The sequence below is a fragment of the Lampetra fluviatilis genome, chromosome 4, assembly GCF_964198595.1.
Source record: "Lampetra fluviatilis chromosome 4, kcLamFluv1.1, whole genome shotgun sequence".
NCBI classification, from domain to species: domain Eukaryota; kingdom Metazoa; phylum Chordata; class Hyperoartia; order Petromyzontiformes; family Petromyzontidae; genus Lampetra; species Lampetra fluviatilis.
Genome location: NC_136278.1, coordinates 13,729,031 through 13,755,181, shown reverse-complemented (window position 1 = coordinate 13,755,181; position 26,151 = coordinate 13,729,031). Strand labels below are relative to the sequence as shown.

Below are 26,151 nucleotides of genomic sequence, written 5' to 3'. Positions count from 1 at the left end.
CGTAATGCATTCACATTGCTCATATCCACGTACATAACAGGATAGAAATAAGCCACAAGGGTGACTGAGGGAGCTAATGATCGTGCAGTTATTATTGTCAACATTTGTAAGTCTTGAAATTAAGCATTGGGTGGACGATTGAAAAGCTATGCCGAGGGCAAGCAAGGTTCTCGCACACCCAATGCATTTGATGGTTTCAACTGAGGCACGTGCAATGGCATAGGCATAAAAAAAACCGAAGCAATAAGACTTATATATTTGCAGTTAATAGGTCATTATCTGGGGAAATGTACACATCTTTGTGCATCTAAATGCTATTTATGAAATGCCGTTGATCACCCAGGCCCACTTTGCTGCTAATGAGCACACCAATTCAAACGTTATGCACCGCTCTGAAATGAGCAGCAAAACAACTCTCCAGACTTCACTTGGCCCAGCCATATGGGTCACATGCAGAGCTGTTGCTTTGCCACATGCACTCCGTGTACTTTTGTGAATAGCACACAGATGTGTGTGGATAGGGCCCAGAGAGTTTTTATTATACATTTTTGTATTCATTTAATGGGATTTGTTTTTTTTGTCAGGGAGAGTATGATGCTATTGTTATGATGTTTGAACGTTTTAGACAAACCAACCTAAATTATATTCACAGGGACTGGACTGTGTAGATGAGTTTAAAGATTTGGATTCTAAATATTTAATTACGATCAGATTGTTCAACACAGATATATCTTATTAAACATTAGAGTTTATGATCCTAAATGTAATATAGGCATGCAATGCTATATACCCTTTGGTTCTTTTGGTAAAGTCACGTAGGTAGAAAAAATAATAGATCACGACGTTTCGATCGCCACAAGCAATTGTCTTCAGGTGGGAGTTTCTGTGGATCAACGTAGTTTTCTGTTCATAAATGCATGTGCTCGAATCCTCCCACCTGAAGACGATTGCTTGTGTGGCGATCGAAACGTCCTGATCTATTATTTTTTCTACCTACGTGACTTTACCAAAATAACCAAATGGTATGGATTCCTGCAGTCACGAAAGCTAAAAATCAAGAATGTTATATACCATTTAAGTTAATGCTGTAAATTTTTTATGCGTGGAATTAAAAAAACAAGGAATTTCAATCTGAAATTCATAATAGCTTGAAATTATATGGAATAAAATATTGTAATTGAATGAAGACAAATTTCATTATGTATCACATTTGAAAGGCAATTGATGAATGCTACAAATTCTGTTGATCAACGTAGTTTTCTGTTAATAAATGCATGTGCTCGAATTATTTTAACATTCGGAGCATATCAATCAACTTTGGTAGTAAAATTATGGAATGATGGCAAAGTGGTAGTGCACTGCATTATAAATCTGGTGGCCTGAGATAATTTCCGGCTTAAATTTGTTGCGAGTAATATTTGAACCGGTGATGGGCCTTTCCCATCATTAACCCGCAATGACCAGCGTGGTGAAGTATGGTCAAACAACACCATTGACCGAAATGGCATGGGAAAGCCTTCATCTCGCAGCGGATTGACAAAGGGTTGTACTTTGTATTATATATAGTGTAATGAAGCAAAATGACATACATGACATGTCTATGCAAAATTGAATGACCATTTTGTTGCAATGTAGGGTTTGACAGACTGTCACCATTACAGCAGAGATGTTGGTGGCCGATGGGAGCCTTTGCATCATGTGGGTGGCCGTAACACGTGTTTACATTTGTTTTAGTTTCTCAGCAGGGTTTAAGCTACTGTGCTCACTTGCAGGAGCATTCTCTACCTCGGGAAGTTCATGCAGTGGAATATCTCAGTGGGACATCTTGGGTGCAGTAGGTGGGGAGGAAATCTTCCATTTGCACATTTACAAAAATCCTTTCCCATACCTTGTTATCCGTGAAACAAAAACACTGGTAATGTTTTTTTGTAGAAAATGTGTGGATAATAGGAATCGGTAAACGTGTTGCAGTGTTCAAACGTAGGATAGTGAATGTGGGGGTATTCCAAATCTGGCTGCCTTCCTCTATCCAGATGGGCAGGGACTTGTGTTTGGTCACATTTGTCTTCAGATCATTTACTGAGGATCTTACAGGAAGTTCAGCTGGTCTCATTGTGGATTTAAAACCCTCAAAGCCTGAGACGCAGGACAAACATTCCTTAGTCATACTGCCAAGAATCGACATGAGATGTGGAGAATGCTCCGTCATCGTTAATGCTTCACATACCTTAAACATTTGGCCTTTCTTGAATAATTATCGCCTGTTCCCTCTAAATTTGTTTTCTGTGATTAACTGAATCTATTACTTAGAAAATGTGAGTACAAATGTTTTTGAACATCGCCTAAAATTATTCAGTCTGCACACGGTCTTCAATTCACTAATAATTAATTTTGTTTTCGTCCGTACATGTTAATGAAATGTTCTATGCAGTTAAATGTTAAGGCTTTATTGTGATATCTTACACCTAATTTTGATGTTGTGCAATTGATTTTTATTTGTGTATTTGCCTCTGTAGCTCGCGTCTCCTCTTGATAAAAAAAATACACTTCTAGTCTCAACGGTCTGCTTCTCTGCTTGAAATTAAAGACGCCACCGGGTGTAGCGTGCCATTCACTTGTATCGTGCGAGAGGGGGGGCGATAGGCGTGAAGCGGCATCCACGTGCCAAGCATTCATCATCAGACTCGGCTTAATCGTTCATTTACATTCATGATGCGGCACACGCATGAAGTCTCCCACGCGTGACACCGTGCACTTCATCCTGATTGTTAATTAAATTGAGATATATGGCTAATTACGTGTATTTACTTATTTATTTGGGTTTCAGTATCAGCAACCAAAACTAACGGAAAAAGAGGGCGGAGGGACCCGCACGTGCCGGCCAGATGCAGCCGAAGTGTGAATCAGTCGCTACCGATTAAAATGCGTGTACAACCCTGTTGAAATATACAACCTGTGCGGGAATATTCCAGATCCAAACCAAAGTCATGACGATAGCATGCACAGTTTATATCTTGCACAAGAAGAGTACAGACTCAAATGTGAGCGCAACGGGAGGTAGTGTATAAGCTGCAGGTGTCTGAAAAATGATCACTAACTTATTACTTTAATGCGATAAAAAAATGATTTAAATTCTGTGTGTTTTATTCTGCGAAATGAAGAGGAAATTTTTCATTTAAACATGTTGTGTCAAATCACAACATGTACATGAAAACTAAACTGATATTATTTATACACAAAAGTCTTAGCTTAATTTGCAGGTTTTTGCAGACAATATTATTATTCATAATATAATTTTTGGTGAGAGCATGTAATGATTTGGCCAAATCGTTGTCATGACACCTATTCAAGGAAGAAAGGTCACGTGACACAAGCTTTCTGACTGCTTCGATTGGTACTCTTTCTATCTCTTGTTCTGAAGATGTCAACATCCTCTCATATGCACCGTCGTGTATATCTAGTTGTTAAAATTTGGTCATGAGGATTGTTCTTCGACTCACCAGTTCGCTGAAATAATAACAATTGGCATGTTAAATGCTTGCAGGTGTGACAATTTGATTGGCAGTGTTGGATGGTGGAGGGCTCTTGATGACATAGATTTGGTCAAATCATTACATGACCTTACCCAAATATCTATTACAAGTCACCTAAGCCTTACTAGAGTCTAACAGGAATTTGTTTCCCCCCCAAAATATTTAATGAATGTTTTACATGTGGAGAGAAACAGGCATGTCCGTAGAAAACCCATGCATGCAAGAAGATAACACCAAGATCCGCACAGCTGGCTCATAAACCCATTTGTTTAACTACTGCTGCTGCCCATCTGCTAAGGCCAGGCCTTTATATATTAGAAGCTGATGGAAATATTTCATTTATTATAAAAGCCTGGCATTCCATGTGTCCGTTTGTCCGTCAACTAAATTCTGAGAGCCTTTCAGAAGGCCTCAATCAAAAAGTTATACAAAGTGGATCCCCCCCAGATGTTGAGGTAAAAAAGGAGACATTTATTTTGTAGGCATATATTCCTATACACCCTACATACAATAGAGTCCAAATTAATTTTATAGGCAGGAGCTAGAATAAGGTAGCCATAGGCTGCCAAAATCTATCTTCTATTATAAAAGGCCGCCGTTCCGTGTGTTCATTTGTCCGTCAACTAAATTATAAGAACCTTTCAGAAGGCCTCAATCAAAACGTGATATAAAGCAGTCCCCCCCCCCCCAGATGTGGGTGTAAAAAGTTGATCCAATAGGTTTCCAAAAATTGTCGGACCCCCCCAAAAAAATTTGTGTTCACTCCCCCCCCCCCAAAAAAGAAATGTATTTTGTAGGCATATGCCTACACACCCTACATACAATAGTCAGTAGTATCTGCACACATTGGGTGGGGGGGAGGACATCAGTGAGGGTGACGGGCGAGGCGCCAAGATGCCCTCCGTAGGAGTTATAATAAGGCAGCCGTGGGCCGCCTAAATTCTATGGTTTTAAATTCCCATGAAATACATCACCTGCCAACGTCTCCCTTTGACCCCCTCAATCCCCACCTCGATGTGGTGGTTTGGGCAAAGCTACCATAGAGGGGGTAGGGTTGTGGTATCTTTGTATAGAGTTTTAGAGATTTAGCCTTATGTCCATTAAATCTCATGGATTTACAAAGATCCAACCTCCAGATGCCCACCAATCTACCAAGGCCAAAAAAATGTCAACTTAACTGGGCAGGACAATAAACAAGACCAGAGAGGTACTGTTGATGGGGAAAAAATAAATAATCAAAATGTTAAAAAGATGAGTGTAAACATGAAAATGTGTGTTTGTTAGGTTTAAGTGGAGGTTATTTTCAATAATAAATCCCCAAGAAGCTTCAGCAACTGAGGCTGTTTTAACGCGTGCCCTGCAACTGTAATTGGCCGTAATGAGATCGCTTGGGGTCCAGCCGTGGGTAGAGTTTCAACACACATTGAACTTAAACAATCCTGCTGCCTCAGTGAAGCTTCTCAAATAAATATAATTAATATTAACAATAAAAAAAAATGCTAAATTAACGCAGAAATGTCTACATTCACCTGAGAAAATGTTCTAGGTATAGCCACAGGAAAGGGTTGCAATTATTGGAAAAGAGCTGACAGATCCTGGGGAGGGTTGGACAGATGGGCTGACAGCTTGCTCACAATGTTACATTTAGAGGTTCTCTGCAGCTACATTGCCTCCGTTTTGTTATTCATACGTTGTGGCATGTGCCTGTACTTAGAAGGCAGATGCTTGTAATGTGCTGCGAGGCTTCTAAACTCACCGCTTTGCAGCGAGTGATCTGGGCAGCTGCCCAGGGTGAAAAAGGTATGTCAAAGGTACAGGTGCAGCCCTGCAGTTGCTTTCACACATGTCGCTGCTGGTGGAAGAGCCTCGACTGGAGGGAGCTCCAAAGAGCCTTTCTTAAACTAATTTTTTTTAGCAGAAGAAACCTGACCACAAATGATAGCTCAGCGAAGTGGCTTATCATGTGGAAATATATCGCAGCCAAATGATCTAAAAGCATGTTTCTAAATGTGTAGGGAAAAGCTGAAGGACCCAGAGGAAAATCCACACGACCACAGGAGAGAGAGATATGCAAACTCTAAATATAAAGGCGTCAGGGTCGGGATCAAACCCACGACCTCCTGCATACCAGACGAGGGAGTTAACATCTCGCCACTGCAGTACCCTTTACATGCTGGTCAGAGGCCTTGCAAAAGGTGGGAGTACCCACACTTGACCCCACCACACAAGACCTGCAGATTGACAAACTGTGGTGTATCCATTAATACTGCTGAGTGGACAACGGCAGGGAACTTGCCAATTTCAACTGCAGCGCTCGGAGATTGAATTGAACTGATGACCTCTGGAATGCAAGTCCAGCGTGCTCACCATTACACCACTGTGGCAGCATTCCTAATATTGTATCATGTGAAGGTATTTCCAGCTGCATTTTAGATGATACCTTTGCTTCCCCAAAACCTTACACAAAATGACAATAAACACGTGCTTTACTCTACAAATGATTTGGTGATGCTGCATTGCCAGTGGTGCACAATTAACAAAAAAAATGTAATCGGTGACGTTTTGGCCACTTGGCCCTTCTTCATAGCACATAAGTGGAGAGGTCAGAGGGAGTTAATAAGAGTTGTAGACTGCACATTACACCATGGTGACTGATGGAATAAATTTTTAACAAAGTGTTTTCGGATGACTCAGTTTTTTTAAATGGGCATATGAATAGTAAAAATCATATATATTAAAAATAAAACGTGAAAAGGTTGCAGGTACACTGTATTTTGGGAAGGGTTGTTGTGAACACAAACAAGGAGGAATTTTCCTGGCATAGCATTCCTGGGACGAATAACCATCTCAAAGAAAGGCATTTAACTGCCCTACATTTTTAGGCCTACAGGTCTGAGAAATCAAATATGGAGTAGCATTATAAAACAACAATTATTCAAATGAAACTAAAAAAGCAATAAGTGTGTCTAGTGCTCGGTTATAAAGTTATGTTTAAGTGAAGGTGAGAGCGCTTGACCACGAGCACGTATTACATAATTAAAGCAACCAAGCAGTTCCACACACGCACACCAAAATCTTTGGTGTCTCTTTACCCCTAGTGAATTTGTCTTCATCCAGTTATGAATTCTGAAGCATTACATTTAAAGTATAATTTCACGCAAATTACAAAATCCCTTAAGAGATTATCCAAATTTAAATTGCTAATGTTGTGTAAAGTCACAGTGACATTTACGATTAAAGGGGAACAGCTAAGTTTTTATAAATAACATTATTATTATTATTCTTCAAGTACAGTAGTTGAGTCATTGCATCTGCTCACCAGGTATTTGTGAAAACTTGGATGCATTTTGTATCCTGCATGTAGTTTTTTCTTTGCCTTGTTAGATAATCTGTCGCCAATTTGACCGTTGGCCATCATAGATTTAACTTAAAAAAATTGTAAAAAAAAAACAATGTACAAGTAGGAATACATTTTCAAAGGTTTCATGAAAAGCATGCATACGTTTACACAATGTGGAAATCACGTTTTGCGTCACCTGATTTGCACACGGCAGCAACTGAACACGTGGGCAGGGTTAGGGCAGAGATTGGCTGTGGTTGGAAAGGGGAGCATCATTCTCCTGATGTACGTGCCATGCTGCCAATTGCCTCCCAAGGCTTGTGCATCGTGGTGGGCCTGGCAGAGATGTAGTGTATTTTTTGTCAATGGAGCACACCAAGGGGAAAATAAACATGTTTTGAAGTCTTTCAAGCTGACAAAAGTTAGTTTGTCGCATATAAAACAAAAATACAATACATATTGCATTTGAATACAGTCGATCGAAAAGCAGATCACGCTTATTGTGGGGAACCACTGAAAATAGGGAGACATACGTATTTTGTTTGCAGAAAAACCAAATCAGTCAGAATATTTTCCCATTTGACGACTTTATTTAATTGGTTCTGTCGGGTGACGGATGGTCCAGCTGACCATTGCCATTGTACCTACACGGTGATCGAACCTAAAAGTAACTAATTATGAATCACCATGAAGTATATTTATCTATCTATTTGTAATGATTTATATGAAAGTCTCTCTCACAGGAAGCTTGGGTAAAATAAGAAAATACTTCAGTGTAAACGGAACAGCACAGACCACTTGCAATACAACTTTAAGAACGAAAGGTAGAAATGAAATATTTTACAAATGGAAAAAACTTTGAATTATACATAACATGAAGCAAAACAGTAACACGTAAGATTTCGTGAACAATATTTTCCATTATCGAGGTTGTGGGGTTAGATAGTAACGAATTGGCATGTTTTGTTTACGTAACAAACTTTACTAATTGGCTGTGTCGGGTGATGGCGGGTTTAACGACACATTTTTTTTAATGCGTTCTAACCCAAAAACCACCATTATGGATGAAACAACAAACCAATGTAACAATGTAATTCATGAAACCACCTAAAAATATCAGCAATACGTTTTAAAATCAGGCAGGAGGTAATGATCAAAAAAGCAAGTTCAAGTTGTCTGATAAATTAATCTAATCACCCATCAAGAGCTGAGAGGGAAGGGTTTCGAATGCAATGGAGGAGAGATTGCTCCATGTGTGAGGGGCATCGAGAACTAGCATTTACTCTTGCCGTACGATGTATGAGATGTCTCAAATTGCAAGGGTTACAATTCAACACCAATGAATCAGATACATTTTGTACTGATGTCTTTAGTAACCGCTTTAAGCACGTACAGCTTGGACTAATGCAAGCCTCTCTTATATTGCTGGTGAAAAGTAGCCAGTCTTGTTTGAGAGACAACATTGAATAAAGTCCAAGGTCAAATGGAAAATTGGGTCCACACTGTTATTTGAGCTGTGTAAATAATTTTACCGTAATCAATCACAGGCACAAAGGAGGAAACGACATATTGTAAGTTATGGAGTAATTAAAAATATAACATGTCTTTTTAAAATACTTTGATTTGTATTAACTTGTAATGTTTTGTAAATTTGGATCAAAATTCAAGCTATATAAATCTTGACGTAAAGCTTTCGTGACTGCAGGAATTCATATTCTTTGGGTCTTTCGGTAAAGTCTCGTAGATAGGTTCAAAGAAAATCCCCAAACGAATCAAGTCAGGCTTAGTGAATCAAATAAATACTGTTGGAAGTCATAAGGAGAATAAGGTACAGGAGGATGATGATGATAACAAGCGGCTTGATAGTTTTGGTTTTGAAAATGCATAGACATGAGACGGTCACAGGCATAAAAGAAGATGTAGGGCATGAGCCTAGGCTTGAACAGGGGTAGGAAAGTTGACAAAGGGTTTTGAGAAGAATGCCTTGGATACTGGAACAGAGAACACTTGAAGGGGGGTAGAATAATATTAAAAGGGAAACATAGTCAGGACAAGTCCTTGGAGGAGATTGTAAACAGTAAAGGCATTCGCTTGACTTGTAATTTGGTTGAGCCAGTGGAACGTGATTTGAGGATTGCAGTGATGTGGTCTCATTTATGGGTGTGGGTGAAGGGTCTTGTGACTAAAACATTCTGGATCATTTGTAGTTTAAAGGTGAGGAATTTGAGAAGGCTGTCGAGGAGACAATTTCAGGAGGCAAAAGATGAAGAAGAGACAGGGGAGGGTCTCATCAGCAGATCTGGCAAGCAAATGGCAGACGTGGGCGATGTTGCCAGCAGTGAAGGCAGAAAGTCCAACAAATGTTGAGAGATTTTGGCGGAGAATGAGAGCTTTGGATTAACGGCAGCCCTAACACCATGTACTCTCTTTGGCTGGCATGATAGTAGAGTTTGCGAGGGTGCACACTTCAACTCAATCTTTCTCCCAATGAGGAAGACTTCAGTTTTGAGAATGCCTGGCTGGAAAATGTTTGAACTAGACCAAGATTACACCATGTCAAGGCAGGTTAAAAGAGTTCAGAGTGAGGTAGACTTTTTAAAATCAAGTTTCTAAGCACAGTGTGAAAAGCCTATGATGCAAAGTGATCAACAACAGAGAGCGCTAATGATAAAATAGCAGATTGAAAACACATTTCTTGAATTATACAAGGTGTGAGGAACTTTGGTAAAAAAAATGCTTTGTGTGGGAAGAAATAGAAATCTATAATTTAATGGGTTTTTTACTTATTTCAATCCAGAGCTGTATTGAAAAAATACATTCCTTGTCTAAATGGGCTATTATCTGGTGATAATGGTTTACTGCTGGTGATAGTAAAACAAATGTGGCAAACAGTGAAATCAATGGCAATTTCTAATTTAAACTTTGAAATGTTGCTGTGAAATTATAATTTTAATGTAATTGCAAAAAAATAAAGTGTAAAAAAAAGTGCAATGCACAGAAGAAAGAAAGACATTCCCACACTTTTAGTATGAACATATGTTCTGTTTTCGCTGCCTCTTGGCCGATTACCTATAAGCAAAACAAATTTAGGTTGGGCACCCAATTAGATATAAAGAAACAGATACATACGTGAACATGACCATATGCAATATTTGCAAAGTATGTCACAGAACTTGTATATTTAAAATCATTGATAATGAGAGTCAGTGCAATGTGAATATCATATCCTGAGGGTAGAGTTGTAGTTTACGGCACTGCTGACAATGTAGAATTCATCTCATTGCTGCATGTATGGTTAAGTCATGTGCAGGTGTCCCTGAATAAATAATAACAATATAAGCACATTCTTAGTTTGCAGTCCTAAACGACAAGAGTAATTAAATGACAAAAAATTATTTAATATAAACTATTAAACCGTAGACATGAATTGCATCATTAATCCACCACATTTTTAAATGCAATCTGTTTCTGATTTGCTTCTTTGACCACTTATGCTGTAGCCCGTGCACAGGAACATTAATCCATGACACTAAATGTCCAAATATGAAACTGTTAAACCTTTAATTATTTAATTATACAATCTCATATTTATCTAAATACATATTTCATTATCATCATTAACATTTGCTCTTTGCTGTATAGTCATTAATATAAGCAGATAAATTGGAATAATGTATAATAATGCATAACTACTATATGTAAATTAACAACTAATTGGCTTATGTGCCAAGAGACAGCCTCCTAAGAGTCAACTCAGCCCTCATTTTCACCAAACTTACATTTTTTCCAGGACTACTGTGATGTGGTGAAGCAGCCATACCTATTGTGCACTGCGCCCACACACTCTCTCTCCCCAAGATTTTCCTGTTCTCAACTCTCACCTACCTAGCCACCCCCAACACGAAATCCTGGCCCACTTACATTTTTTTGGCCTGATGGATCTAAATCAAAGGTTAGGGTTTAGCACTTTCCCACTCAGCCTAACGGTCGGATGGGAAAGCTGTAAAGGTCTTATCGGCGGAACCTTTACCTTTCTATTAGATCTGTATGAGATGGAGGGTTTGACTCGTTCCCATGCAGCATCATGCATAATCATGTTCTGGGGGGGGGGGGGGTGAATGGCACAGGAGCTAAAGCCAGGCGACAGGCAATAGTCTAAGTGAAGATCGAGTTCAAATTCATACTGCTCACGTACAGTAGAGAGGGCTTGATTTAAATTTATGGCTTAGGAAAATTTAAATATTACAGTGTGCAATGCTATTCTTCTAGGTCACCGAAAATACATTATGCAAGGCACCAATCTATGGCATGTCCTGATACTATAATTTATTGCAGTCATTTAAAAATTGCTAACTTCTTGTTTATGCGTTGATTTATACGTGTTGGGACACTGCCGCGGTGCCTCGATGAGCACACTTGACTTGCAATCCAGAGGTCGCCGATTCCATTCGGTTTCGTGGCACTTGAAACAAAGTCTCTTAATTCTTCTCTACTGCCTCTGTCCACCCAGCCCTATATGGCTGCAATGGCGAGATGTTAACTACCTCACCTGGTTTACAGGAAGTTGTGGGTTCGATCTCGACCCTAATGCCTGCTGTATATTTGGAGTTTGCGTGTCTCTCTTCACGTGGTCGTGTGGATTTTTCTCCGGGTCCTCTGGTGTTTTCCTCCACATTGAAAAACATTCGCTTAGAGTATTCAGCTGTTCTACGTTTCCACGTGATAAGCCACTTCGTTGGACTATCATTTGTGGCCAGTTTGCTTATGAAGAAGAACGATATAGCTCAGTGGGCCTAACCTGGTAAAATATAAAAAATAAAAGCTCTGTTTTATATAAATGGGTTCACCAACAGTTAGTGGATCAGCAGGTTGCATGTGCTGGGGTAAAGTGTGGGTACTCCCTTTACCTTTTACTTGTTACATATAAGGCAGATATGGTAAAACCAGGCACAATCATAAAAAATACCACGTTAGCCTTCAAATACAGATAATATCCTTCACAGTCATGTAAATAAGGGTGTATTCAAGAGTCATATCAAATACAGAAATACATTTTCATTTCAGAACATCTCATGTTGTAAAATTATGATTTAGAATTATTTATCAATGGGAAGGGTGGATGGATTACGCATCATAAATGTATCAGGATGATTGGCACTTCTAGAGTTGTTTGAAGAATGCATTAAATACAAAAATATAGAGTTGTGCATTAAAAGCAGATAAAATCATTATGCATTTTGACAATTCGAATTTTTTTCTGAAAGATGCATCTGAACACAGTTTAATGACATCAAGGTGAGATTTTAAGTGCAATGAAAATGTAATTGTTGGAATATCCTCATACCATTCACGCTATTTTTAAAATACCCATGTTCGTGGTGATTGATCACTGGAAGCCGTAGTGTTCACACACTCGCTCATTTTATAGAGCAATTGAAAAAAAAATCATGCTGCCTCGTCACTCCTTAAGGGAAACCTTTTTTAATTATTAATTTCATTTTTGTTTTCTCAAAATGTATAAATTAGATGACATTTCATGGCTCCGATTCTCAAGAACCACAAGAGTTCCACTTTTATTCAAAGTTTTCTGACGAAAAGTTCTGTGCACTATCCCTGTTTTTGGAATTTCTGTTGACAATTGATAGCAGATATAAACACTGCCGCAAAAGTGCAATCGGGTGGGAAGACAGGTGGATAACGAGTTCCAGTGGTTAGCAGGATCGGTGCAGCAATTTGGCAAGGAAGTGCAGTTTCCGTGACAACGCATAGAACGTTGACGTGAGTAGATTGACGGATGAGGGAACTATTTTGAGAGATTTCAGAAGAGCACCGATCGTAAACGTACCAGCAGAAGACGCGGAGAGGCATCAGAGTAGAAAAGAAATGAAGCATTAAAGGAGGCAGACAAGTCAAGAGTATTTATACATAGAACTGCTTTTTTTTTATTCTGTCAAGTGCTGTTGGTATGGACTGTTCCACTGTTCCAAATGTGGAAGCAGTACTCTCTCATGGGGTAGACAGATGCTTTGTAAAGTGTTAGTTGTTGCCGCATTCTGATTCCATGAAATTGGGACAATAACTCAGAAACTTAAGATATCAAGGGTGTTGTAGTCTTGCATCCTGAGACTCGGGAAGGGTCTGTTATTCCATTCAACATTTAGGTCCTTCATTCATAAGAGTCCTTTATTCTGGCTGTATGAGGAAAAGTAACTTGGAATTCTAGATAATTCATGGTATTGCTCTGTGAGTGTAGAAATATAGATCACAAATGTGTATTTCATTTCATATTACAGTACCGTATCCCATGACTAACACAGGAGTATTGTTTGGAAAATTACCCTCGTGTTGCATTTTTGAGTAATATTGTCTGCATTGTGCAGTCAATAAATGTAAGTAATGTTTACTGATGGAGCATTATGGAATATTACTATTTGCCCTATTTCTTTTATTCCAGAGACTTTTAGCAAACATTAAGATAACTATTTTAGTTCATTTGACACTTGAAGGGAATTAAACAAAATGCAAAGAGAGCTGGGCCAAAAAAGTAACACAACAGAACATTTCTTTAAAGAGATAATAGGAAGTAGAACTTACCAAATATTCACCATCCTTGGCTGTGAATGAGATTGGCCTGTGAATCACACATCAATTTATTTTGCCATTTGCAGGCAAAAGGTGTAGGTACCTCACATTAGAGCTTGCAGTATGTATAAGCCAGTGTAATAGATGTGTTATATTATTAGGCATGCTGCTTTAGCGAAGCAACACAGAATGAGTATATCAACGGTGTATGTAATGTGCAAACTCTTTCCTGTTCCCGTCCTCTTTCAGAACGTGGCCACCAAAGACTTTGCCACCCCCTCTGCGATCCGCACCGTCATCGCTGCCGATTTTGACAATGATCAAGAGCTGGAGGTCTTCTTCAACAACATTGCGTACAACGACAATGCTCCGAACCGCGTCTTCAGGTACCGCAGACTCGTTGTGAAAACGAGGGGCAATGTGTAAATATCAGAGACCAAAACCCTTGTGAACGGAGGGGGGGGGGGCATTTCTTCTTCGGTTGAAGACTGTGGTTAGGGGACTGTCATACCTCACTTGATCAAACCGGTTAAAATATTCACAGACACGTTAATTTCCTGCCGCGTGTGAAAATGAATACGCTGCCGTAAATTAGTTGGAATGTCATCTCGGCTGGAACAACGAGCAAATTTCTTCTTATGCAACCTATATGGCCAGCCACAGCAAAGTGTAAAATGACCTTCAAGAGGGAAGGTCAGACTCATGTAGCCATGTTGGCCATCATTTGCACATGTTCTAGTGAAATGACGGCTGTTTTTTACGTGAAAAAGTACAGCCCAAATCTTGTAATTTCGAAATCATATAGGGACTATTTGGCACTTCAGAGCCAATTCCATCACTGCAGTGCTCATTCCACACTTCCAGAACTGGCCCAAGTTAAGCGGGATTTGGGCTGGGTTACGGTGGGGCTAACGGCAGCAGAATCCCGTTGAACATGCCGTGAGGGCATGGCTTGTATGGGAAGCTCTTGAGGCTCTCACCGAGAGTGGCGATCCATTCCACCTCCCACGATATGGGAATAATTCAGTTTTACAGTAAAGAAGCTAGGAAAATAACTACCCTGGGTCTTTGTGTTGTGGGCTCTATTGTGTCAGCCACTTATTAAGGGCCTGCAAGATTAATGTTACTCAGTGTCATCTGTTTCACACAATGTCATTAGTTAATTCGTTATCTCTTCTATTAAATCTCCCCGCCTCTGTCTACTCAGCAGTATGAATGGGTCCATCGGCCCATTCATACGTGCAGTCGGGTAAATTGTAAGTGTATGAGGCCTTCTGCCAGGAGTGGCATTAGAAAGTGAAAACAGGGCCGCACCTTCACCTTGTTATCTGTTGTAGGCCTCTTTTAGCAAGATGAAGCCTTCTGAGGAGGCTGCCTGTGGGTAGCAAAGTTAACTTCAAACAAGCATGGGATTGGCACTTGTTTTTGCCATTGGTGGGAATTCCACATTCCACTGGAAAGAGCCCGTTCTTGTATGTGACAACTGATCTTCTCTTTTTTCAGATATTTACTCATTTCATCAACCTTTTGAGTAATTAAACGATTGGAAAAGAATGAGGAAAAATATCATAGAACACAGCATGAAAATATAATAAAATAATACTGTGTATGTTCTCGAATCCACATGTTCCTCTTTCTGTCTCAGTCTAATTCCCGTCGTGCATCTTTCCAAGCTTCTTTAAAAACATTTAGTTTTGAACACTTTCCATTACGTGCTCACTCTCCACATTCTCCTTTTAATGTCCACATTTATTAGCCCTATGTCATAGCAGGTAATTAGATTCATTAAACAAAATAGTACGTTTGAGGATAAACATGTTGCCAACCATTACAGAAACCATGCATATGCATGCCGTCTCTTCCTTGTTTATTGAATGCCAAAATCCACACAAGAAGATATATTCCCTGAATAAATCTTAGCGTGTAAAGGATGCCATTCGGAATTTGACATTTTAATTGTAATAAAATTGTTGTCGTTAGTGTCACACCACTCTAGGTAAGATAATGCTGAGAGCAACAGATGGAATATGCAGTAAATGTGGTACACACGAGTCCTTTAAATTCTGCAATGCCAATTGTCATGGTTTCCAGGTAGCTGAGAGGATTTAATGACCTTAAACTATCTTGTGGACAACCTTTCTCTATTTCTGTCTTCCAACCACACTCTGATTGATGGCATGCTTACCAGCTTTGCTGCACATTTGAAAGGATAATGCATATTTTTATCTGAAGCATTGTAGATGTTGTTCAATTGTGTTATTTGATACAGCGTTTTGTTTTGGGCTGTAAACATTTTTCCAGGTGATGGATATCCTCATTGAATAAAGAAAATATGAGCTTCCATTCTTTGTAGGAAATATTATGCATTTTGGAATGGAGGGAATGAGTAATTGATGCTGGACGCATACGAATTAACATGACGAGGGACATAATGCTAGTGCAGACATTTATAGATTGTAATTAATGCACAGGTAATTATTTACTTGTACAAGTTTAACTGAAGAGTCGAGTACAAACTTCGGTATTAGTGAAAGTGTCGAGATTTGATTCCATTTTAATTTAAAAAAGAAGAGTGTTTAAATTCCTAACACATGACTAATGAATGTTCTTCTATCAGCTTCAGAGATATAGAGGTCATGGGAATGGTCGGCGCTGGGCACATTACAGCCTGATCCCGCCGATCAGTGTTTTTGCAGAGAAAATGTATTCCGAGATTAAAATCATGCCAAGATAGTTTTTTTTAATGTCAATCGGTAAAGTTGAAAACAGAAATAGTTACCACTACATATTTGCATCCTTGTGTGCACATCAACATAAATATGATGCATGTGCGTTATGTACAATGCATTATTTACAAACGTGTTCTGAATGAATGTGGTGAAAAACACATTCGAAATATTTCCCTTCGCATTTCCGACTTCAGCATATTTTGCATGACTTCGGGGAAATGTTAAACATCTTTCAAATTATCCAGCAAAAAATACACGTTTCTTCACCCAAATGAGAAAAAAATAAATGTAGAAAATATAGTTGAAACAGTATAATTAAAATTGCACACTCAATCTTGTGCCTATCCGTTATTGTGTTGTAATGTGCACTTGCTTGCTTTGAGAATTCCAATTTACGTGACCACATTAAACTAAACCTAGTCATCAGGTATTGTTGCTCTTTGGCTTTTACATTGTACATCAGCATTACGTCCACAACACAGCAATCGAGGACGTACATTTTTGTTTCATAAGCAAATAATAAATGAGATATTATATATCATTTGTGCATGATTAAAAAGAAACCTTGCACTGGCAAGGGACATCAAGCACAATAAAATAACCCAGCGATGACTAAGCATACATCTTTCCAACAACTAAGAAATGTACCAACACGGGCGATTGCAAGCAAGAGAATATTTAAGAGTTTATCTAGCATTATGGCTTAAATGTCTAACCATTCATTGTGGCAATTGTGGCAAATATGCAAATTGTATTATGTATATATATTTTTAATACACTCCAATACTACATTCGTATAGCAAGTGCATTCATATTTCTCTCTTTTCCCTATAACGTTATTCTAATTGTGCTCTCAGCATCGCGCTATGAGATGAAATGCCCTACTGCAGCTCGCACAGAGCGGTGTGCATTTGTATGTCAGTGAAAGCCCCGCATACAGAGCCCCCCCCCCCCCTCAAAACTGCTTATGATATCCCTTCAAGTGACATTTGTGTCCACACTCTTGAGGCACGTGTGCTCTACTAAAGAAAGTCCACCAGATTCCACTCAAACGTATATTTTAACCCTCCGCTATGGAATTGAAGCACATAAGGTGCAAAATCAAATGTATTATATGATTATATTTTTAGCAGACCAATAAAATCTCTTCACTTTAGAACTCACTCAGATTCAAATGCAGTGGTGCTCAGTGCTCTGACTGCTGATCCGCCTGACCAGAATCAACTAAATTCTGACTATGGTACTCAGAGTTCTGTTTGTGTAATCCAGGAAACCCAGTTAACATTCCTGTCCCTGCATAATACCAGTGGTACATGGTATCTGAACTTAGCATGAGCCTCCCCTATATTGACTCAGTGTTATGCAATTCCTTGGTGTGGTTATCACGGTGGGCTATGTACGGTGAAAAATAAGTTCTGCATGCATAAATACATACAAAATAAATGTAAAGTATGTGTCTACTCGGCGTGTATAGAGAGCGGTGGTATTGAGGTTTGCACAAACCAAACCTGACAACTCAGGCTACGTTTTTGTCAAACTATATCCGATAATAAGGTTACATGGGATATATCTGAAAAATAAGACTAGGCTTAAGATGTTCAAACACCAAATGTATATCTTTTGCAAGGAATCACGTATGTATTAACCACCCGTACTTGTGGTGAACATGCAAACAAACATGCTCTGATAATATATGCATTGTCTTTGAAACTGATTGAACTACACCAGAGACAGCCTTCTGTATGGCCTAGTCTCACCATTGTCAGACCAGAGAACGCCAAAAGGTGAATCGTACAAAGCCAATGCACGTATCAGAGCATTCATAGCTTGGGTTTAACAGCTATATCATGGGACCTTTTTTGCCAGTATCAACGTATGAAAAATAAGAATGTCATCCGTTCCAGCAATAACACCAAATAGATACCTTTGGGGAAAAGGTATATTAACACCTGTTTTATTGCCACATAAGGTAAAAACCTATTCTTTTTTTCACACGTTGATACTGGCAAAAAAGGTCCCACGATATGGAACATGTATATTTACTGTGACATCAAATATGTGAACCCTGCAGCTTGCCCATATTTAAAAGAAGGGTGCAATCTCACTCCTATCGTGTTTGTGTATTGTTTGTATATTGTTTGTTTGTATTGTTTGTGCGTTGTTGTTGTACCTTGGTGACACGCCCCTACTGTACATCTGTGAACATGAGCTTCATACAGCTCATTGGATTCCTCCAGGATAAAAATAAAGATTTTGAAATGCGGGATAGGCTGCGACGTCCATCACTTATTTGCACTAATGACTGTATTTTGTCCTGCCCCATCCAACCAACATTGTTGTTGACATGGCTGTAATGATGTGGAAGGGGGGACGATCCTTCAGCAGGAGGAGGGGAGGTTCTTCCTCCTCCAGCCCCCCAACGTTATGGGGCTGCTGTATGTAAATGTGTACTTGCGTAACTGATTTTGGTTGTGTAGAAATGTGTGTTTATGTGCACAAATGCATGCCAATGTGAATTGTGTTTGTTCGTCCAATACCGGGGATGTCACATATGTGTTTGTGCTCTTGTTTCACTTACTTGTATGAGGCATGTGCTAGCATTGATCAGGGCTGCCTCTGAATTGTATTTCATATATTATGTGTTTCAGACCAGATGTTCAATGCCATTGGATATTTCCATAATTGTGGGCACGTGTGGGTAAAAGTGTCTTCATAATTTGAAAGACATTCGCTGCCCATAAAGCTGCCCATAAGTAGTGACAGTATTGTCTCCTGGCATAAACAATATTTAATGTGCTTTTGTAAACATACGGTTGGAGAGACCGCATAAGATGGTACCCATGCATTTTCCACAGTATTTTATATATGCACAATTGATACCCAGATGTCGTCAAGGAATGAATGTCTACTTGGGTACTTAGCCACCGACTGTGTATCCCATTATGGCATCTTGCATGGAAAATTACCCTTTGGACAAGTGCTGTATAAGTAAGGTGGAAGAACAAAGACGATTGCAATGAGCAGAGTCCAAATTATTGAGAACGGGGCGAGTTGGTGTCACGCGGGGCACACGTGACAGACGGCACTTTCGTCTCTCAAGCTGGAATACCACAATCTGAAGATAAACGGTGCAATTTGCATGTAATATTGCAACTGAAAATAACATTGGTGTACACGTTCCCTTTAACCAGTGCTCATACATGGGTAAATGGACGTTTCACTAGGCTCTGCAGCAAGCAACTTTTATTAAGTAACAAATTCAGCTTCATGCCGCTTGCAACGTGAATTTCATTGGCTTGGTGAGGTGACATGGTAGTCCTGGTAATGCTAAATCTAACATGGCTGTATTTTTTCAACTCGTCTGATGGTAGGAAGGTGTTTAAGAATAAAACTAGTTTAAATTATATGACTGAATTGGAACGGTGGCACAGTGATTAGTATATTGCACTGTTAACTCTAAATCCTGAGTTCAATTCCTGGCCACAGCTATGTGGTGTCTGCACTGGCTCTGAGCCTCTCCCCTTCACCGAATCATACTGACCAACGTGGTGAAGTATGGTAAAATAACACCATGACTGGCAAAGTGTGGGGAGGATTCCACCCAGCAGTATATTGATGAAGAGCTATCAACTATAATTGCAGTAGATTGCGTCTTTAAACAAATATAGTTTTTCCTTATTTTCTATCTTTTGTACCTAAAGCATCGATGCATCATCTCGCTCACTGCTGCTGTTGCACGATCGCTGACAAGTCAGTAATTGTTGTGGTCAGCTTTTGTATGAAATACTGAATGTCATTTGCACAGACAGCGGAGGATCCCCAGCAGTGCCCCTGGAGAAAACATTGACGTAGACCTATGGCAGCAACCCGTCTAGTTATGCTTTGGTTCTTTCGGTAAAGTCACGTACAAAGATAACATAATAAATTAAATTAAATACTAGCATTCCTGCAGTCACGAAAGCTCCAAATTAAGTTTGAACCCGTCTAGTATGAGACGCGTTTCATTTACAACTCGATATGAGACCTGTGCACTTGAGCCAATGCTTGTGGTCTTTAACAAGCTCGATTTTCTCATTCACGCTTGGCTGAGGTGCATTATGTTCATCAATTTTTTTCCCTCCCTTTGGGTTGTCATTTAATAACGAGCAGGAAACCGCGGAACATTCCGCCAGGATTTGGGCAGTCCCCGATTTACGAAGGGGGTCTGAAGACCAATACCAATACCCGCCATTCGCCAGTAAGTGACGGTGACGCCACCACGGCGCTTGTGCCAGGCTATGTGCACGTTGAGGCTACATGAAGTGTCGAATGCCCGCTAGCAGGAGATGACGGGGCAGACCCAGGTGCCACAGGTCGACTTACTGAGATGAGTGGCTGATGTGCCACCTGTGCCAACTTGCTGTCATGTCGGGCAGTCTGTGCACAAACGCCACCCTTCCTCAGCATCTCTACCTGGTGCCTTCAGTACTTCCTCAACAGATCCTCAACCAGCCACTCACAGGGGGTTACTTCTTCCTCCAATATTTGAGGCACAGCAGCCTCAGCAAGGTAATCCCCACTTTTCCCCATGATATTTTCCAGGATGTAGATGCTCACCCCAAGCTCATTACTCTGTACGCCTTTTGGCGTCCTCTGGTCTAACACCGTTTGAGACGAGGCTCAAAAGAAAGCTGTCTCTGGTGTGGAACAATCAGTTTCAAGGACAATGCATATATTATCAGAGTATGTTTTTTTTGTTTGCATTCTGACCACAAGCATTGTGGTTAATGCAGACATGATTCCTTGTAAAAGGTTTTATGTTGGTGTTTTAACATCTTAACACCTGTTTTGTTGCCAGAAAAAAGGTGAAAAACCTATGATCATATTTTGGTACTGGCAAAAAAGGTCCCATGATAAATTATAGAGTCGATATATACTATTATAGAGTCAGTAGATACGACTATAGCGTCGGTAGATACTACTGTAGATTCGGGTAGATACTACTGTAAAGTCAAAAAATACTACTGCAGAGTTGGTAGATGCTACTGTAGAGTAAGTAGATACTGCCATAGAGTAAGCAGATACTGCTATAGAGTTAGTAGTTATGACTATAGTCAGTAAATACTACAATCGAGTTAATCGATACGACTATAGATTCAGTAGATACTACTATAATAATAATTACAGGCCAATCCAGCTCCTGTGTCATGCGATGAAGATCTTTGAGCGAGTTTTGGACACGAGGATTAGAAACATCATCACCCTATCACCCAACCAATGCGGCTTCGTCAAAGGATGTGGCACTACGGACGGCATATTCGCGGCGAGGCTCCTGCTGGAGAGGCACAGAGAGAAGAACAAAGCTGTGCACGTGTCGTTCCTCGACCTTGAAAAGGCATTTGACAGGGTCCCCCACGACCTCAACTGGCACTCGTTTCGATCCCATACAGTCCCTGAAATCTACGTGCATTGGGTGCAACTCCTATACAAAAACGTCACCAGTGCAGTCAGGTGCGCAGTGAGCATATCACCGCCATTTTCCATCAGCGTTGGAGTACACCAAGGATCGGCCCTGTCACCACTCCTGTTTATCCTGTGCATGGACACGATCACTGCCGACCTGCACACGCCCCTGCCATGGTCAATTCTCTATGCGGATGGCGTCCTCCTCTCAGATGAAGAGAGAGGAGATGTGGAAAGATAAACGCGCCTGTGGAAGGAACATTTGGACGAAAACGGGATGAGGTTCAAGATCAAAAAGACGGAGTATATGGAGTGTGGCCCCCAAACCGACGGCACCATCAGCATTGACAGAGAAGATCTGAAGAAAGTGACGGACTTTAAGTACCTGGGCTCCACCATCAGCTCAGATGGAAGCATCACGACTGATGTGAGGTCACGAGTCAATGCGGCATGGATGAAGTGGAGGAAAGTCACCGGAGTCCTCTGTGATCGGAAAATGCCGGATAGGCTGAAGGGAAAAATTTACAAGACCATCGTCCGACCAGTGGCACTCTATGGATCCGAGTGCTGGCCAGCCACAACTGTACACGAACAAGCCCTCCATTTCATGGAGATGAGGATGCTCAGATGGAGCCTTGGAATGACTCGATGGGATCGTGTCATGAACGAAGACGTTCGGAAGCGACTTGGTGTGGCCCCCATTGCGGACAAGATGCTTGAGGCAAGGCTTCGGTGGTACGGCCATGTGATGCGAAGTGAAGAGTCATCAGTGGCCAAGACTGCCATGCGTATTGAGCCAGAGGGCCGCCGTCCACGCGGACGTCCGAAGAAGCGATGGATGGATCGAATAAAGGAAGACATGAAGACGGTCAACGCATCCCCCGAAGATGCCCTGGACCGAGCCAAATGGAGAAGACAATGCCGAAAAGCGGACCCTGTGCCACAGCGGGAACAACGCTAGGAAGAAGAAGACTGTAGAGTCAGTATTTACTACTAAAGAGTTGGTTGATACTACTATAGAGTCAGTAGTTACTACTATAGTCAGTAGCTCCCACAATAGTCTATATACTGCTGCAGAGTCAGTAGATATGACTATAGAGTCAGTAGATACTGCTATAGAGTCAACAGATACTACTGTTGTGCAGTAGACCACGCGCAGACGAGATTTACATTGAGGGAAAAAAGTATTTGATCCCCTGCTGATTTTGTACGTTTGCCCACTGACAAAGAAATGATCAGTCTATAATTTTAATGGTAGGTTTATTTGAACAGTGAGAGACAGAATAACAACGACAAAATCCAGAAAAACGCATGTCAAAAATGTTATAAATTTATTTGCATTTTAATGAGGGAAATAAGTATTTGACCCCTCTGCAAAACATGACTAGTACTTAGTGGCAAAACCCTTGTTGGCAATCACAGAGGTCAGACGTTTCTTGTATTTGGCCACCAGGTTTGCACACATCTCAGGAGGGATTTTGTCCCACTCCTCTTTGCAGATCTTCTCCAAGTCATTAAGGTTTCGAGGCTGACGTTTGGCACCTCGAACCTTCAGCTCCCTCCACAGATTTTCTATGGGATTAAGGTCTGGAGACTGGCTAGGCAACTCCAGGACCTTAATGTGCTTCTTCTTGAGCCACTCCTTTGTTGCCTTGGCCGTGTGTTTTGGGTCATTGTCATGCTGGAATACCCATCCACGACCCATTTTCAATGCCCTGGCTGAGGGAAGGAGGTTCTCACCCAAGATTTGACGGTACATGGCCCATCCATCGTCCCTTTGATGCGGTGAAGTTGTCCTGTCCCCTTAGCAGAAAAACATCCCCAAAACATAATGTTTACACCTCTATGTTTGACGGTGGGGATGGTGTTCTTGGGGTCATAGGCAGCATTCCTCCTCCTCCAAACACGGCGAGTTGAGTTGATGCCAAAGAGCTCCATTTTGGTCTCATCTGACCACAACACTTTCACCCAGTTGTCCTCTGAATTATTCAGATGTTAATTGGCAAACTTCAGACGGGCATTGTATATGTGCTTTCTTGAGCAGGGGGACCTTGCGGGCGCTGCAGGATTTCAGGCCTTCACGGCGTAGTGTGTTACCAACTGTTTTCTTGGTGACTATGGTCCCAGCTGCCTTGAGATCATTGACAAGATCCTCCCGTGTAGTTCTGGGCTGATTCCTCACCGTTCTCATGATCATTGCAACTCCACGAGGTGAGATCTGCATGGAGCCCCAGGCCGAGGGAGATTGACAGTTATTTTCTGTTTCTTCCATTTGTGAATAATCGCACCAACTGTTGTCACCTTCTCACCAAGCTGCTTGGCGATGGTCTTGTAGCCCATTCCAGGCTTGTGTAGGTCTACAATCTTGTCCCTGACATCCTTGGAGAGCTCTTTGGTCTTGGTCATGGTGGAGAGTTTTCAATCTGATTGATTGGTTGCTTCTGTAAACAGGTGTCTTTTATACAGGTAACAAGCTGAGATTAGGAGCACTCCCTTTAAGAGTGTGCTCCTAATCTCAGCTCGTTACCTGTATAAAAAACACCTGGGAGCCAGAAATCTTTCTGATTGAGAGGGGGTCAAATACTTATTTCCCTCATTAAAATGAAAATTAATTTATAACATTTTTGACATGCGTTTTTCTGGATTTTGTCGTTGTTATTCTGTCTCTCATTGTTCAAATTAACCTACCATTAAAATTATAGACTGATCATTTCTTTGTCAGTGGGCAAAGTACAATATCAGCAGGGAATAAAATACTTTTTTCCCTCACTGCAGATACTACTCATGCGGGGGTAAAAATATTTTTTGAGAGGTCGACAATTTTTGGAAATCTTTCAGATCAACTATTTACCACCCACTTTCTATACATTTTTGGACTTCTGCAAGCCTCTTATAATTTTATTGACGGACAAATGGACAGAAAAGCGGCACGTCGGGCTTTCACAATAGCTTAGTATTGTGTATGTAGATGTTATGTTTTTTAGATAAGTTTTTAAATATCTTTTTTCCCTGGGAAACGCCAGGTACTTTCTGCTAGTTATTATATAACATAAGTTGTAACATTAATTTTGTACATCTGTCGATATTCCTTTTAGTAACAATTCCACCAAAGAACATTTGTTTTTATACAACATTCCTGTCACGGACTGTTGTTTAATCTCCGACCAACGTGTTTCATCTCATGTCCAATGGAGTTCATGTCAACGATGAGTATTTACGTATCCGTCTGAAAGATTCTTAGTCTTTTGTAACATTTATTAAGATTAACTGCGTTTTGATCCATTCATAATAGCTTGCATATTGTGGATAAAATATAACAAGTTTCGCACAATATTTTTGCTGTTTGATATAAATTTCTTTTCTTTATAATCATTATCTACTGCAGGCAGCTGTCTTCTTACATTTATTATTTTCTTCCCTCCCAGCATTGTTCCTCCAATAGCATTTGTGATTGGATTTGACATCTTTCTGGACATATTTTGTTTGTTTATCTTTCGAGTCCATCTTTGTAATTTTGTTGTTTTGTTTTTGTAATGAATGCAATAATTACACGTTGTAACAAATGTTATATTTGTTTTGATCCTGTGTAGTAAGTGTTATTTCCTAATTGCTTATGCCTGAAAAATAGAGAAAATGACTATTATTCCCCACAAACTTTGCTTTTGTGACCAGGACAGTGATATTTAGAAATTTACCTATGTTCCAGAACATTCCAGATAGATTCAGTGCTGAGTAAATTTGGAGTAACTTCTAGAACAATCTAGAATTTTCCAGTAATATTAGTATAAATACAGGGGCCTTTAGCTCTCCAGTTCAGTTTAGATCCAGCTGCCCAAGTGGATACATATCTGCATTTTTCTGAGATGGCCTCAAGAGGCTGCAAGCATCCGGCAGACGCATTTTGCTATGTCTGCGGCCAATTTATCAAGACAAGAGCGAAAAAGTACTTTGTGGAAGCATCTGCTGAGATCTGTGAGGCCTACAAGGCATATTTCGACATGCTTGTCAGGGATCATGACAAACCCTTGGCACCTCATTTCACCTGCGAGCAATGCAAAACAACTCTGGAAGGTAAGATGGAAAATTGTTGCTCGGAATTTTATGTTATAAAATTTACTAAAAAATTTGAAATTGTAAAAGTTTGCAATTTAAAAATGTTTTACAATTTTATTGAACATTTTTTTCATATATTACAAATGTTGCGAGAATCTCTTACACATTTGTCATGGGTGAAATAAATGTATTTTTGTAGGATGGTACAGTGGGGAAAAGAGAGCCATGAAGTTCACTATCCCAATAATTTGGCGGGAACCCACTGACCACTCAAGCAACTGCTACTTCTGCATGGTAGACCCTTCCAAACGTCGGACTGGCAAGAATGCACCTGCTATCACGTATCCGGACCTTCCTTCATCCATTGCCCCAGTTCCACACTGCCATGAGCTCCCCGTACCCACTTCTCCAGAGAGAGAGCAGCCGTCTTTAGAAGAGCAGCAAGTCAGAGAGCGAGGAAGACCAAAAAGAC

The 26,151-nt window shown here is 40.3% G+C and overlaps 1 protein-coding gene across 5 annotated transcripts in view; it reads left to right on the top strand.

Annotated features, from left to right (window-relative positions):
• Positions 1–26,151, top strand: part of CRTAC1 (cartilage acidic protein 1) — a 709,809-nt gene that overhangs the window by 295,444 nt on the left and 388,214 nt on the right. For all 5 annotated transcript variants that reach the window (XM_078855610.1, XM_078855612.1, XM_078855611.1 and 2 more), the window contains exon 8: positions 13,705–13,841. In XM_078855610.1, coding sequence (XP_078711736.1) covers positions 13,705–13,841 — 137 coding nt within the window. The remainder of the gene's footprint in view (positions 1–13,704; positions 13,842–26,151) is intronic.